Source organism: Pygoscelis adeliae, unplaced genomic scaffold (genome assembly GCF_000699105.1).
Source record: "Pygoscelis adeliae isolate BGI_AS28 unplaced genomic scaffold, ASM69910v1 Scaffold36, whole genome shotgun sequence".
Classification (NCBI taxonomy): domain Eukaryota; kingdom Metazoa; phylum Chordata; class Aves; order Sphenisciformes; family Spheniscidae; genus Pygoscelis; species Pygoscelis adeliae.
Window position 1 is genome coordinate 1,508,415 of NW_008824934.1, and position 16,283 is coordinate 1,524,697.

At 36.8% G+C, this 16,283-nt stretch overlaps 2 protein-coding genes across 2 annotated transcripts in view; one reads left to right on the forward strand and one right to left on the reverse strand.

The window, feature by feature from the left end:
- The window catches only part of B3GALT6 (UDP-Gal:betaGal beta 1,3-galactosyltransferase polypeptide 6), a 4,965-nt gene extending 4,887 nt beyond the window's left edge, over nucleotides 1-78 (reverse strand). Inside the window, exon 1 of the mRNA XM_009325262.1 lies at nucleotides 42-78. Within this exon, the coding sequence (XP_009323537.1) occupies nucleotides 42-78 (37 nt within the window). The remainder of the gene's footprint in view (nucleotides 1-41) is intronic.
- An 18-nt stretch (nucleotides 79-96) lies between these two features.
- On the forward strand, nucleotides 97-16,103 carry SDF4 (stromal cell derived factor 4). The gene is made up of 7 exons (XM_009325175.1): nucleotides 97-112; nucleotides 457-822; nucleotides 7,386-7,522; nucleotides 8,015-8,128; nucleotides 11,673-11,831; nucleotides 12,964-13,139; nucleotides 14,738-16,103. The coding sequence occupies exons 2-7, from the start codon at nucleotides 515-517 to the stop codon at nucleotides 14,912-14,914; spliced, it is 1,071 nt and encodes a 356-aa protein (XP_009323450.1). The 5' UTR covers nucleotides 97-112; nucleotides 457-514; the 3' UTR covers nucleotides 14,915-16,103.
- Nucleotides 16,104-16,283: the final 180 nt, after the last annotated feature.

Here is a 16,283-nt window from a genome sequence, read left to right on the forward strand (position 1 = left end):
GGATCCCTCGTAAGCGGTTGTGCTGTCGTGGCTGCTCCTGCGGCTTGCTGGGGAGCGCGGCGCCAGCCTTAGGGACATTGCCCCAGCCGAGCTTGGGCTGCACGTTCGGACAGTAGGTGCTTCCTGCGCTGGGTCGACTTCTCAGTAAACGCTTGGGTTTCGGTTGTCGGGTCGTCTCATGCCATGACACCTGGAGATGGATGTCAGGGCAGAACTAGGCCGTGCTACTAGCAGGACTAGGCTATCTTCGAAAGTCCTCTGACAGAGGTTACAATTGTGCAGACTGAAGACTTACACAGATTAACTTCTTGTCGTGTATTTATTATTTAACAGGCTTTTTTATTCTTTCACAGCAAATACTTGTGTGTGTAGGTTCTTCTGAACTTTAGGAGACGTTTTATTAGTGACATAATGTTCTAGAGTTTAATTTGCATGTGTCTTCCTTTTTGTTTTTAGATCATTTAATCCACTCACAGTAATTTAATCAACCAATATTTTGAATAAAAAGGAAAAAATGATGTCAAGACAGGCCTTTCTCTGCAGTTTGGGATCTCTGTATTTGTCCCTTCTGTTTGTATTTCTTCTAATGGATGTTTATGCAAGGCCTGCAAATAATTCGGCCCTCAAAGAAAAGCCAGCTGACAGTAAAGATGAGAATGAGATCTTGCCCCCAGATCACTTGAATGGGGTCAAAATGGAGATGGATGGACATCTTAACAAAGAATTTCATCAAGAAGTTTTTCTAGGAAAAGAGATGGAAGAGTTTGAGGAAGATTCAGAACCCAGGAAAAACAGGAAGAAGCTCATGGTCATCTTTTCAAAGTAAGTTACGTACATTGCCAAGAACAGTGCAGCCTCTTTCTCTGATCTTCAGAGTAAAACTTGCAAATTTTTCTGTAATATTTAAAAATTGTAATGATGAGGGGGAAAGCGTCATACTATAAGCACTGTGTTCATGTTACGAAGGTATTAACATACCCGCATAAACCGTTCTCAGGAGTGAGAATGCATGTGTTGAGAGTCATGATCAATATACAGGACTGGTGCTGTGGTCTAGTAAAATTTATGACAAAACGCATTGTGTCTATGCAAAAAACCCCTACATGGCCTCTCGAGGTATGAAAATTAATGTTACTTTTTCCTGGTTTCCTGGCTCAATGAATAATTAATCACACTTGTGTTCCTTAGTGGTAGGATGCCCATGCAATGAGTTGGGAGGGTGGGAGTTTGTTCCAGTTTTGTTCTAGCAGTAGTATGCTCTATTGCTTTGCTGTAAGTTTGGTTTCAATTGGCAATCTAAGTTTCTTATTTATTGTTTGGTCTTATATTCCATACGGATCTTGTATTTGTTTCTGTTGTGACCTCTGCAAATAACTGCAGAGGGAAAACACTGAAAAGACAATAGTAAAGGTAGAAGGGAAGAAAAAGGACAGACAAACGATGGGGTAAGACTGTGGTAAACAAACTGACAGTTGCTTTCTGTTCATAAAACTTTCTAGTAGATGCTAAGTGTCTAAAATTCGAGTGTTTCAAATGAAATACATGAAGGTTAAAAATAATTATGCCTAACTGCACATACCAAGAATTCAGAAATTGGCATGACAGCTTCTAGCATTAAATTAGCTTTCTTCATTAAATTAAACTAAACAAAACGCTTAGTTCCTCAGAATTTAGAAGAAGAAAAGAGAATGAGAATGAAACGTGAGAATAGAAAGATTAAATTTTTCTTTTGTAGCCTTTTTGAAAACTTCATCTACCTCTTTACTTGGTGTAAAAGTATTAACTTTACTTTTAGACATTAAAGCATTTTTCCTTTTATAAAGCACTTGTGCTAGATGAGGTTTGTGGCAGCTAATAAACTGTCAGATGTTTGGAGGTCAGTAAACATAATTGAAATCAAAATCAGTATATACTTCTAGACACTAGGTGGCAGAATTGGCTTTATTTGCGTTTTTGCAATGGAGGATTAATTTTACGAGAACAGCTTAAATTGCATTGGTGCTCTTAATGCTGATGATGGTGTGGGGATGCGCATATAGTTGAGATAAAATGAGAAGGCTTAACAAAGCTTTTTTTTTTTTTCCAAACTTTTCATTAACAGGGAAAAAAATATCAGTAATAACATTGGATTTTTTTTTCTGGTGTTCTGAGTAAAGGTAGCTAAAGCAAATAGGCAAACTAGAGTGCCTTTTTCATTTAGAGTAGAATCCTTTATTACTATGTCTGCTATTCAGACCACTAACTTCATGGGCAGGATATATACAAATATTAAGATTGTGCTTAGAAGGTTTCATTTTCTTTATTGCTATATGTTTATTGGAAACATTCAACGGTGGTTAGTAAATTGTCATTCACAAATTGCAAACTCCGTTCATTTCTGCCTGTTTGTTATGAAAGAGGTTGTCTTAGGAAGCTTAAAGCAATTGGATTCAAGATCAGCTTCGCTCAGATACTTACTTAAAATTACATTCCAATCAGATGATCAGATTAGAAAATGTAGAAAAGCATTCTGAGGAATTTGGTTGCTTTCTAGACATACTTTTAAAGGCTGAGTGAAAAGGGAAATACTATGAACTTCTGCGAAAAGCTAGTAAGTCACAGGCTTCCAGATGCTTTGGAAATATTTTCTTTGACGACATAAAGAAAACATGTAATGTGGTCTTAATTAATAAAAGCTGAGATTCTACAGCATGCCAGTATGATACAAAGTAGTCAATTCAAAGCATAAATTATTGTCTAATAGGATTACTGAAAATAAAGTTGAAACATGGAAGAAAAGCTCCTCAAACCATGTTTTTCTAGGCGAGCAAGCTGTATGTGACTGAAAGAACAAGTGGCATTTCATAATTCTGTATTTCATTTTCTGAAGTCACTCGTTACTGGCAAGACAAGCCTCACTTGTCTACAGAAGTGGTGTTTTACAAGTTAACCAGTACTTCCACTTTGCCTTGTGAAACTAGGGCATGGTGCAGAAAATCCTGGGTGCACCTTTTTAGTCTTCATTCCCTGCCAAGGGGGGAAGTGTTCACGTACCTTCAGGTCAAGAAAATCTGTGAGAGGAACTTAATTGACATCCTTCCTTCTTGTACTTCTCATAATTGCAAAAAAAAAAAAAAAAATTTGCTATAGTCTCCATTTAAATAGTTTAAATTAGCCTGGAATCTATAGATTTTTCTATTCTTTTTCTGTATGGTGTAGCTTAGGTTGTGTAGGTGGGCGTTGATGGGAGGGAAGGGGGAAGGATATTGAAAGCAATCGAGTGTATTTATGGTGACGCTGATTTCGCTAAATCAATGGCATTCTGTACTAAAATTCAGTTTGGTGAGCCTTGCCTTCTAAGGGTCAGTTATCTTGTAAATTAAATTACATGTACTGAACAAAACTGATAAGTTCAAGTACAGAAGAATGTAATGTGTGTGGCTTTCTGTCAGTGTGTTTTTGTGGTGATGGAGTTACCTCTGGGAGTTTGAAAGTTGAGTATCCTTCTAGCATTTGCGTTTTGCTGATGTTTTCAGCTACTTAGCAGCAGCCCTAGTTGTGATTTAAAAATTAAAATCTTTGTGTTAGCCGAGTGCCTTACCTTGACGGTCATTCATCAGGTCACAGGCTTAAATACACCTTCCGTTAACTACTACCATGTACAGAGGTGTGTTTTGGTTTGTTTTTTTCCCCTTGTTTAAAAGTCATGAACTTAACCTTTCCTAAAGCAGAACTTGTTCTGAATCGCACAATGCTTGTAAGTGTAGCTCTTCTAGGCTTTACAGCTGCGACTGTTTGTGTTCAGACTGCACATAGGGAGTGGTTTTGGCAAGATCCATGCCCCCTTTCTTAATTTTGGATTTGTCTCATAGCCTAACACAGTATTCATTTCTACCTGTGTGCATTCTGTCTGTGGTGGGAAGGTGCTAGTAATGACAGCCGATGTTGGACAATAGCAGGTAGAATAAAGAATGAGGAGAGGGGACATTTTAAGCTTTCCCATTTTGATATCTTCAATTTAGATTACAGATTTGTAATAATCAGCTAAAAAACTGTTTATGCTGTATGCCATTGGAAGGTTTTAAGTAGTGTGTGCACCCTGATTCGTGTTTTTCCTAACCTGTACATTTAAATATACATGTAATAAATTTTGCATACCTCCTACCATGTAAAGTAGAGCTTTGCTTTGGTTTCTGTTGTTAAAAATTATTCTCTGGATCTGCTTTTCATTATTTGCATGAAACAGAAACCAACTCTAAAGTGATACGTGTTAGGTGCTCAAGGAAATTGTTATCTTTAGTCCTTTAGGTAAGAACACTGCCTTCCTGCCCCCCCCCCCCCGATACCTCGGGCAGCGTTGGAGTGTTGTCATTTAGGAACCTGAAAACATGAATCTGAAAACCTGAGTGGCCAGTGTTTATTGATAATACTTTCAGATGTGGACCTTTTGAAAGGTGGCCACAAAAATCTGATTTTTAGTGGCTTGTGGTTGAGAAACCGGGCTGAATTGTTTAAAACCTGTTCTTCCAGGCTTGACATTTACATTCAGTGCAGCCCTTACTGTAGGCTTTTGTTAAGGAAAAGTTTACTATTATCCTACAAAGTAGCATACTTGCTTGTTTCTTACTCAAAGGTAGTATTAACATTTAGGCTGTGAATAGATAATGAAATATAGCTTGAATAGTCAGTGTTAACCTTGAACTTAGACATCATAAGGAGCCCTTATGTCTGGTGCTGCCCATTACTGAAATGTATTAATACTACTGGTATTTATCATGTTGCATCAACTACTGTCTGGGCTGTGGTTTATCTATAATTTTCTTTGGAATGAGACAGGTAAGCAATAAGGTAAATTGCTCTCTAGTCTGTTTTTTAATTCAAATTTATGCTAACGGTAGTCCCTGCTTTTACAAAACTTACTTTGCTGTCAATTCAGGAAGTAATACATCATATACCTAAGTTTCTACAAGTTTGAGATAGCACTCTCTAGCAGAAAACTATGCTTATTGTAGAAAAGAGCAATCAAGTTTGGTGGTTTGGTTGGGGTTTTTTTTTGAGCTGATATATCATGAAGTTTGAGAAATAGTCACAAGATTTCTATACACAGATTGCCAAGGAAGGTTTGAGCAAAGTTGTAATCTGGGATGATATTCTTGCTTGGATTCATCTTGGGTTTTTGAGCTTAAATTCTTTCTTGCCAGTACTTGTTCTCTAGCAATTTTTTTAGCATTAGAATGTACCACTCTTTACTAACATTTTTGAGGGTTCAGGCCTATCTGCCTCAGAAAACAGATTGCCCATCACCGTGTTATAAAATCAGTTTTCCGTGACTTACCAGTGTTAGGTTGTTCGGCAAAACGTAATTATCTAAACTTGTCATTATTAGTGGAAATGTTTTCAGCAGTCCATTCCAAATGAGATAACTTATCTAAGGAAGCATAGACAGTCTTTTGTTTTTATCGCCTTAGATGGTAACCTCACAGCAGGATCATATCTTATATTTCATACAGTTGTAAATATTCCTCTCAAAAGCAGAAGTGCTGTTTATGGACACTGAAGGGATTTCAGCTCACCTTGTACAGTGGATGCCTGCTAGTTCATGAAAATCTGAGTCATTGGAGACTTGTGAACTGTGGTAGCAGAACAAAGGTGTAGTTTCATGAGCTAGAAGAGCAATAAGTAGGATGTTTGTTACCTTTCTCCTTAGTTAAAACATGTTTTAGATGGAAAGTACAGCTTGGAAGTAATAAGTTTGATAGCTTTGATCTAAGGAAACTAGAATGTTAAATGTTGAGGGGAAAATACTTTGTTTTCCCTTCTCTTTTTTTGATAGTACCTACTCCATCTCAAAACCCACATTTGTTCACCTGGTAAGTGCAAGGTGGCGCGAATGGAACATGACCATTTTACTGGTCTTGCCATTGATACTGAAAAGCTGTGTGATACGATATGATAGTTATGTGATATGATAGGATGTGATACAATATTTAAAACCACTAATACTGCATTTGTGAATACAGCTAAGTGTTGTAGAAGATTAGGTGCTAGGGTTGTTATTTGCCTTAAGCTTCTAACATTTAGTTGACATTTAAAGGCAAATCACATATTTAATAACTTGAGTTTCAATGATAACACTTCAGTACTGTTAAGACAGTGATACAAACAGATAAAAAAGCCAGAGTCAAGCTGGGGGTTTTTTGTTGTGTTTTTCTTTGCTGTTTGGTTTTTTTTTTTAGTTGAACAAGAGTGGTTTTGGTATGCTTTAAATAGAATCTTGCCTCCTAAATGTTAGTGATGTCTTTTCAGTTTTAAATATTGTTATATCTTTTTTGAATAAATACTTAATGATATGCTCAAAAAACCAGTGTCATGTTATTGTTTTTGTATTTGTTCTTCAACTGTAGTTTTTATATTAACTTCTTTTTAATGAAATAAGCATTAATGGAATTGATGGTATGGCAGTGTATCTTAATACAATAAAGCAGTATTGGTAGTACACTAAGGAGAACAGTGGATTGTCAGATTGGACACTTACTGATAACTTTAGTTAGGTAGAAAAAGTTTAGTTCTGTAGCTCCACAGCACTGGGTACAAGCATATCCTTTGACAAAGCAAAGTGAGCCTGATAACTCAGAAACCTAATGGAGAACAACTGTATGTGCAGAACTTTTAAATGTGTTAAAAATTAAAAACTATCAGCTGTTACGTGTTACCAGAGATCAAGGTATAATAGAGGAAACTTGGTTTGTTTGGTTTTTTCCCCACTTACAGGTACTACAGTCAAAGTATTAAATAGTTTGAAAGTCCTTGCCACTGAGGTTGTTCACATTGTATTTTCATTGCTTTTAATGGTCACGACAGTTGTGATGTGATCTAGGCAGACACAGGGAGGCAGCTCATCAGTAAACTTCAGAGATCTTGGAAGATCAAGGTAAAAAGGACTTGGAAAGATAAATTGAGAGGAAGTTAATGGTTTGAGAGAATGTTAGAGAAGAAATTTTTCAAAGTAGTGAAAGTCTGCAGCAGCTGGCAGTTGACAATTCTGAACCAATAGGAAATGAGCTAATATGCCATGAGTGATGTGTTTGTGGTTTCCTCTACTTCAAAAATTTACTCAAAAACATAATATTGAAATGAGTTAACTTGCAGCAAAGTGAAGTATGACTGAATGTTTTTCTCTGAGTAGTAACCTAGACGTTGTAGTTTAATTATGAAATAAATGGCTAACTTGCTACTTGTTTACTCTGTAGTTCAAAGGATGTACAACTTCTCAGAGAGGGTTATAAATATACTCTTTTCTGTAGCAACCTATGTTTGTTACTGTTGAATAATTAATTTAGAATATAAAAATATACCACACCTCCCCCAATCCCCAAATCTAAATCTTGTTTGCTATTCATACATAGGGTGGATATAAATAATGATAAAAAAATAGGTGCGAAAGAGATGCAGCGCTGGATCATGGAAAAGACAGATGAACATTTCCAGGAAGCTGTGGAAGAGAATAAAATGCACTTCCGAGCTGTGGATCCTGATGGTGATGGTAAGATGAACAATTCCTCCATCTCCTGGTGACATCTTAAGCCAGTTGCTAGTAGCCAAACCTACTGGCTGCTCTTCAGATGTGCTGTGACAAAATCCGAGTTCCTTTGGACTGCATGTAATCCCTTCTTTGCTCTATTGTTTTACTGCATGGATCAAAACTGTTGTGGTGTGCTCCAGTCAGCACTGTAGTTCTGCGTTGACCGCTATGTTACTTCACTTGCGGTATAGGAAATTGTAACAAGTTAAGTGGCTCTGCCAGGGATGGGGTGAGGACGGTGACATATTTATGTTATTTTCACAAGGCCTGTCTGGTCTAAAGAAACATAAAAGTGAATCGGGTGATAGTTTTCATATTGCCATTCATAAGCTTAGTGTGATGGTTATAGTGCTGAACCAAAAGATTTTAGCACATACTGTTTTAAGTAATGAGACCAAAAGTTTATCATTTAAGCATACTATGTTTTGTCTGAGATATGGCTCTTTCTTACAGGCCACGTGTCCTGGGATGAATATAAAATTAAATTTTTGGCAAGTAAGGGCTTTAATGAAAAAGAGATTGCAGAGAAGATCAGGAACAATGAAGAGTTGAAAATAGATGAAGAAAGTAAGTGCAGACTATTGGTGTGTGTCGGTTTTTCTTTTACTTTCCTAAAACCTGAATGTCAAAACTGTTCTTAATAGACGATTAATGTTTTAGTTGTTCTTCTGCTTCTACACGAATGTAGAATGTGTAAGTCATAAGACAGAAATACTAGATTTCTTTCCAACTCAAATCTGCCTTCCCAGCACACCTGATGTAAATATTTAACACTGAAAAATCTTGGTTGCTTATTTGTTACTGCCTATTTGAATAGTTTTCAGTTGTTTAACAGTCTGCTAAAATTTGTCAGACCTGCATTGTCTGTGGACCGTTGTATTGTTAATGTGGGAACCAGGTCCCCTGTTGCTCCAAATGAAAGGGAGCTGCTATACACTATTCCTGTTGTAAAATTGGGGAGGGGTGTATGTGCTACCAGTGTTGTGTTTAAATGGGTACATGCTTAGGCACTGCAAAGCATACTAGAAGTTAATAGCAGAATGTTGCCTAACAATTGTTCAATGTTTCATCTAAGTTCTCTATAGAAAGAGATTGATTCTTTAGGTTAGTGAGATTGATCATTTCTTCCTTGTTCCTTTTGAAACTTTCATTTGAATCTGGCTTGGTATAAACATGGCAACTCTTAACAGAGTAATCTCCCCACTCCCCCCCATCTAAAAGTGTTTAAATTTACTGTTAAGTAAAACACGAAGCCTTAGCCTTTCCTTGCAGGAATTAGTCATTTAAAAGTGGGTTATGTTATATTTTCCATTTATCAAAAAGCAACTAAAATGCAAATGGGCCTTTGAATTTTATGGCAGGGAAAACACCTGTGCAGCATGTTCTATGGCAGTGTGGTTAACTACAGTTTACAGGAATGCTCATCAGATAAAAGATTTGCTGAATAAGGAAAGTGTGTGCACAATCATTTTTCTACCTAGGTAACAAGCCTTGTTTGGGAAAATCCAATTAGTTATCTACCACTTCCTGAGGATGATAGGCAAAACTTATTTTCATACTCTAGTGCAGTGTAAAAGTACTCTTTTTTGGTCTGTGTAATAAAAAATAACTGAATGTGTGGATCTTAAGGCATGCTCTGTCTTGCGCAGAAGCACACTACAGTTTGGATGCCAGGCCAAAATTAGGGACGCAACTTTATTTAACTTATGCAGATAATGACAGTTTCAACTGATGACTGACAGTTGAGTTTCATTTAAGACTGAGTAAGAAAAGTAGGCAAAGGGAGATTGACTTGTGACTTTTGGGGTTGGCTACACTGGAAAACCATAAGCAAGTGATTTGATTTTTCTGTGTTTACTTGTGTCCTTGATATGACTAAAACTTGCCATTTACAAACTTGCCCTAAGATTCATATTAAGACTCTGAAGGATTTCTTTACTCTTCACAAAAAAACATTCACTGAAGACTTAACTCTTCATTGCAACTGGCAGTTCAAAAATGTAGATGCAACTGTTGGGTTTTTTTTTCCTCTTGTAACTCAGCAACCAAAAGCATGCAGGAGCTATTTAAGACAGTTTATTAAATTGAAAAAAAAGTTTACTATCTGAAGACTGTAGTCTTTCAGAGTGTTTTTAAAACTTGTGAAAAGCAAATGCTTCCGGTTTGTGTTTGTTAGCGTATTTTGCAGATAGCAGGGTGTGCTACAGGCAGTATTTTTTCCAGTGTGTCATTTAGAAAATGTCTACACCAGAAAAAGAATACTCTCTACAGGTATTTTTTTTCCTGTTTGGTTATGTTCAGGACCACTAGGTGCACATAATATTCACGTTGTGTGTTGCAGGGTGTTTTTTTCTTCAAATCAGAGGCATGGTTTTAGCGGAAACCGATATACAAATTACGATTCTCAGTTGAGTTTAGGAGAAACTCACTTAAAAAGTGCTTGTCTGCATGGTGTAAGATGAAATGAAAGAAGTGCAAATGTAAAGTGATTTTGGTGCTGATGTATCTTTTTTTACACATGTACTTCAACTTGCATTTGCTCCTTGCAGCAAAGATATTTCCCTTTATTAAATTATAGTGATAACTAAAACATATGCAGGGTTTAGGTCTGAAGTCAGAATTCTGTCTGATATAGAACAGACAAGGTAGCTAAAAGGAGTAATAAGTACTTGTACCCTTAAGTAACTGAAAACTAAATACATTTCTTGGTGCTTAGCTTAGCATCTGTTCCTGATGTTTCCAAACTTTCTTTTGTAGAGCCTACCCTCTTAAATCTCTCATAGTTCCAACAAATCACATTTTTAGGCTGAAATACTGGATGATGTATCTGAGTCTAAGGATACAAGTTCTTTCTGGGTAGGTGATTCTTTTGAATCCTGTGCCTTTTATAGGGTAAAGGAAGAAGGTAGGAGCAGAGGCAGGGCAGAAGTCTCTTCATAGCTTTTAGTCCTCTGCTTTATGGGCGCTATCTGGAATTGCGGTGTGGCTGGAGAGAAAAACTCTGCAGATAAAACTGTGTGCAGTATACATAATTCGATCATCACTTTGTGGTAGAACACTGTGTTCTGTTAAGTAACTGTGAGTTAACCATTTTGTTAACTCAAATCCTGTGAGCTTGAACATACCTAAAAAGAGTTCAGAACAATAATACAACTGGTTTTGGTTTAGATAATGTCGTGTTAAGAAACGCCAAGTTAAAATAAGAAAAGGTGAGTGTTGTAACACTGAGTAATAAAATGTTTCCCTTTGATCATGCTTGGAACCGCTGTGTTGGCAGAGAATATTTTCTTACCTGTGGTAGACTTAACAAGTGCTGTAGAGTAGAATAAACCTATGTAGTGCTATTAGCCAAAGCACTAGTACAACGGTGCTTCACGGATCAGAAGCATCTTTCTAGATTTAATGATAGTCATGTTATTTGGTCTTAGAAGAAAACATGCTAAATGTTAAGGGGTTTGTTGTTCAATGCTGTTATTTGGGTAGGAAAAGAGTTGGTTGACATCTTCCTTTCTTGTAGATATTAACTAGGTGTGTGTGATGTCACAATTGCAATACATGGAGATAGTGAATCTGAAGACTATTTTGAATTTTAAGAATGTTTTGGCTGTTTCAATGCACAGGACTGGTTTGAAGTAGAAAACAGAAATTATTTCGTTCAGAAGAAGGGTACTGCTGGTATTCAGGCAGGTGAAAGGTTTCTGTTGGTAGTGGGCTTCAAATATGAAAATAGGAAAGGAGAACAGCAAGTACTGAACAAAGTTGGATTATTCATACCTCCTACCAGAACCAGCTAACAATACTGGTAGGACAATACTTGTCACTTGATACGTTGAAATTTTGATACAGGTGTAGCTAAATCTTTTTTTTTCCCTCTCCTAATTTCGGTTCAGTTGTTTGGTTAAAGGATCTTTCCTAGTGTTTCAGCACAAACTAGATGAAACTAGTTGTACTTTGTTTCCCCTCAGCACTTGCTTTCCCTGGGAGTTGAACTGTAAAATAACTGGTTCATAGGTCATCCTTGTTTAAACAATTGAGTAACAGGGGAAGGTATATTTCAGGAACTTTAAATGGATTGAACATGATAGCTTAAATCTTTTTCTAAAATTTCTAGCACAGGAAGTTTTAGATAACCTGAAAGATCGGTGGTACCAAGCTGACAACCCACCTCCTGATCTGTTGTTGAATGAAGAAGAATTCTTGTCCTTTCTTCATCCAGAGCATAGTAGGGGAATGCTGAAGTTCATGGTGAAAGAAATCATCCGAGATTTGGGTATGCCATTTTAAAACACGTTTCTTGGGAGTTGTTTACTTGCAAACCGTTTTGTTGGGTAGGCGTTGTTAGGTCGTTGCACTGTCATGGGTCAATCTGAAATTTTGGCACATCTTGTTTGTTCTGTTCTACACATCTTCTAATGTGATGAATAAGAAAAACAAACTGTTAGCCCAAATGCTGGCATCTCTATGGAGTTGTCTGTGTATCTCAAGACTAAATTTAGTCTCTGGCTGTTAAAGAACAGCACAACATTACACGTTAGGAAGATACTCTGAGTACTTCATGCAGAGATGACCAGCTGACACTACTTCACACTGAAGTACTGCTGCATTGTAGGATCACTCTAGCAATAGTAGAAAAGGTTTGATGAATAGTAAAACATTATAAAATATATTGATGTGAATGTTCCGTGAGGAGGGCATTAATTGCTTTGTACTTCCCCAGTACAGCAACCATGTAAGAATCGTGACGTACTGTCATGAAAGTGGAAATAAATGGTTGAGGTTTCTAAGAAAATAATATTTTTTTAAAAATTCATAAGTATTGGCACATGTTTTTTTTCTATTGTGTCAATAGAAAAAATATTTAAAACTGCTAGAACACCTGGATTAAAAAAAGAGATCTATGACTTTGCTAGTTGTTAGCTTAATAAATATGAAGAGTTTCCAGTGATACTTGGGTGTGTGACACGCACAGACAGAACAACTCCAGTATGCAGTCTTTTATGAGGGTTAACTTACCTGAATGCTAATACAAGGGGGGATTGGATACAGCTGTAAGAAAATTTCTGTTGCAGTAGATTGTTGAAAAACTAAACAGCAACAATTAAAAAAAAAAAAAGCCAAGCTTGCCACCTGGTGTGTCCTTCAGGACCAGTAAAATTCTTTTTGTTTAGTATATTGATGAGTTTGTTTTTTAGCCTTCTAAAACGTTGTGTGTGTACCATAATACAGAGAGTTTTCAGCTAGCCAAAGGTATAAATGGTAACTATTCTTCTCTGCTAGAGTCAGGATTGTGGACTGCTGAAACCAGGCAGACTGTACCCATGACATCTCTGATATGAAGGAGTTTCTCATTTTTAATGGGCATTAAGGAAGTACTTTTCAGTTACTCTGTACTTCTGTTGTAGATCAAGATGGAGATAAGAAACTTACCCTTTCAGAGTTCATTTCATTACCTGTTGGTACTGTAGAGAACCAGCAAGCTCAAGATATTGATGATGACTGGGTAAAAGACAGAAGGAAGGAATTTGAGGAGGTCATTGATGCTAACCATGATGGTATTGTCACAATGGAAGAGCTGGAGGTAAGTCTTCCTCAAATAGTTCGAGGGTTTTTAAAACCAATAGTTGGTTTTTAAATACAGGATTGAAACTGCTTTAGAGAATATGAAGTCAAAAAATATTTGAATTAACAGTATGGTGTGTGTGTGTGTGTGTGTCTACTTTACAAAACTTTGGATTATAGTATTGTTCTATAGTGCTTGCAGATAGTGTTGTTATGCTTTTTGTTAAAGAGGAGGGGGAGTTTTCCTAGCATAACTGTTATTCATAGGTATGCTTTTAGGGTTTTTTGTTACATAGACACTTGTGTGGATATGGAGTGCATGAAAGCAAGTCAGACTTCATTAGGTGCGCTGGTTAATGGGACAATGAGTCATACTTTCAGTTGCAAAAGGAGTAACTGGCAACCTATATATTCATTAAAAAAAACCAAAGCTCAGAAATAAACCAAAAAACCCCCAATGACCAACAAACTCTGGGGCTCCAGTAGCCTAGAAAATAGCAGCGATCTCTTGTCGTTCAGAGTGTTTTTCTTTTTTAAAAAAACAAATTATTATTTTTCAAGTGTGCATTCTAGTTTGTGGCCTTTTTGGACTTTGGTTTGCAGAAGTAAGGCTTTCTTCTAATAATTCTGTCTGCAGAAGAGTCTACCAAACAACACAAAATACTTTGCACGCTATAGTTGTGGCAGTTTTGTGGCCAATGGAAGAGGCTCGTGGCTTATTTCTGGCTTTTTCCTTTCTGGATGTAAGAATGTACTTTGACTAGCAGAATTCAAACTGCAGCATAGGCAGTGTGAAAGGAGAACCTCTAAAATGTTGGTCTTCTCCCCAAAACAGGATGAATGTTAAAGTGCCTAACCTTCTCAGTATGCAAAGATGTGGGTGTGAAGGATAGTGGTAATATGGATGAACAGTTACATCGCGACATAGACGATGTTAATAGCTTTTTTACTGAGAATTTTCTTTTAAAAATAGCCATTTTACCTCTGAAGTCTTTGTATACGTATACACACATGGATGCACGCACGTATATGTCACATCTTCTGGGAAGAAATTGAAGATAATCTTGAGTCTTCTATGCCATGAACTAAAGTGCATCACTTGAAAACTTTTAATCTATTTCAAGTTAGGTGAAGGAGCAAATGCTTTGTTTCTGAGACTTCTGACCTCTGTAATGTCTGCCTGGTGGTTTAAAATGGAACAAGAAAGTTCTAAATTGAACATGTTCTAAAAAGATTATCTCCAGAAACAAGAAAATTTGTTATACAGATCAATAGTGTGCCACTTTCTAATTTTGAATTGATATTTCTTCACAAAAACCACCACATTTGATAGTGAGTTTAGTTTGCAACCAAAATGTCAAAAATATTTTATTGTAGACACTGGCATAAGCTGAGAAAATCTTGATTTCTGCTAGAAGAGCCAAGGAAGCAGTGAATGGAAAAATAGCTACGAGATAGATGTAAGGCTGTTAAAAAGATGTGCCTAACACCTTTTTCCATGACTTACGTTCCCTTTGGGTGGCTTATTGCTGAAGCTTACATAGAGCTAAGGTTCATCGTTCTGATGTGTGGAAATGTGTTCTTAGTGATTGAAAATTATTTTCTTTCTTGTTTTAGGAATATATGGATCCTATGAATGAATACAATGCCCTAAATGAAGCAAAGCAAATGATAGCAGTAGCAGACGAAAATCAAAACCATCACTTAGAGCTGGAGGAGATCCTGAAATATAGTGAATACTTCACAGGCAGCAAGCTTATGGACTATGCACGTAACGTCCATGAGGAGTTCTGATCCTGCTCACTTTTCCAGAGCTCTGAAGCACTTTCCTGCTTTCAAAAAAACCAAGAAAAAATCCAACCCCCAAACAGACAGAAAGTTACTTTGCTGCTATCTGTGTTATATGCCTACAGTGTGTTGTCCTAGACTTAAAAAAACCTTCCGTCCATATGTAAGATCTACAGCTCTGTTGCCTTCAGTATGAGGGGGAAAAAAAAGGTCCATAAATAATGGGGCAGGTACTGGACTACATCAGTTTGCCCTGGTTTGTACAGTTAATCCAGCTGAAGTTTCAGCTGCTTTTGGCCAATCATTATTTGGTGGAGGCTTCTTAAATATTTAACTCTTCTTGTTGCCCTCATAGCTGCTGATCCATGGAAATCACAAGTAACACTGAAAGGTGTTGGCTTTTGTAAAGGGGATTGTGGTTCAAATACGTGTGTTCTGACCTCATGAGAATATCCATACATAGACTGATTGGCTAATCTTCCGGTATTTTTCTCAATGCATCTCAACCTACTTACATATTGTTGAGAATTTAATACAAATTCTCCATTGCTGAACTACCTTTAGGAGCTGTGGGGAGGAAGAACTTATTTTAAATGTTACAGAGAAGCTCTTCTGCATCTACTTTAAAAAGAAAACTGGTTATAGTGTGACAGGTTTTGTGTTTGCAACTGCACTGGGAATGTGAGAGACTTGGTATTGCTTATGTCTTAAAAACAAATTTCATGCTAAAATGAAACAATGGGGAAGGTTTCTTTGTGGACTTAAAGATGTTGGACAGAGCAATGGGATTCACCTAGGTGTATGATTACTACTTCACTAAAATTCATTGTTAGAACTACTATAATTACTTGCCTCTGTGCAAATTAGTGATGCTGATGAACTCATGAATGATGAAGCTGGGGTAAATACAGGCTTTGCTTTTGAACTGCTTTTGCCAGAGCAACGTACAGTCAGCACTTGGGAAGCTTTTTAGTCAGTCTGGTTTTGGGTAATCTCTGAAAGCATCTTGCAACACAAGGGTCATATCCACTACTGTCTAAAATAGAAAATTTATTTTTACTCTGGTTCCATCTTTACTGTAAAAAAACCCTCTTTCTGAAGGGTTGCCTGAAAATCCAAGTGAGATGTTATATTTGATTAAATTTATTCTCTTAATATAATGTAAATATAAGTATTGCTGTCTGTTTCTGTCTCAGTATTCCCTCTTTTTTTTTGTTTTTGTTAAATGGCTTGTATCAGAGTCTTTTTATATACATATATCTTTTTTCATTAAATAGTTTTCTCCATGCTTTGGAAATGTTGCTGTTTTTAGGTTTGTCAGTGAGTGGGGGAAAATGGAAACTCTTCAGAGGACAGACAAATCAAAATACGATTT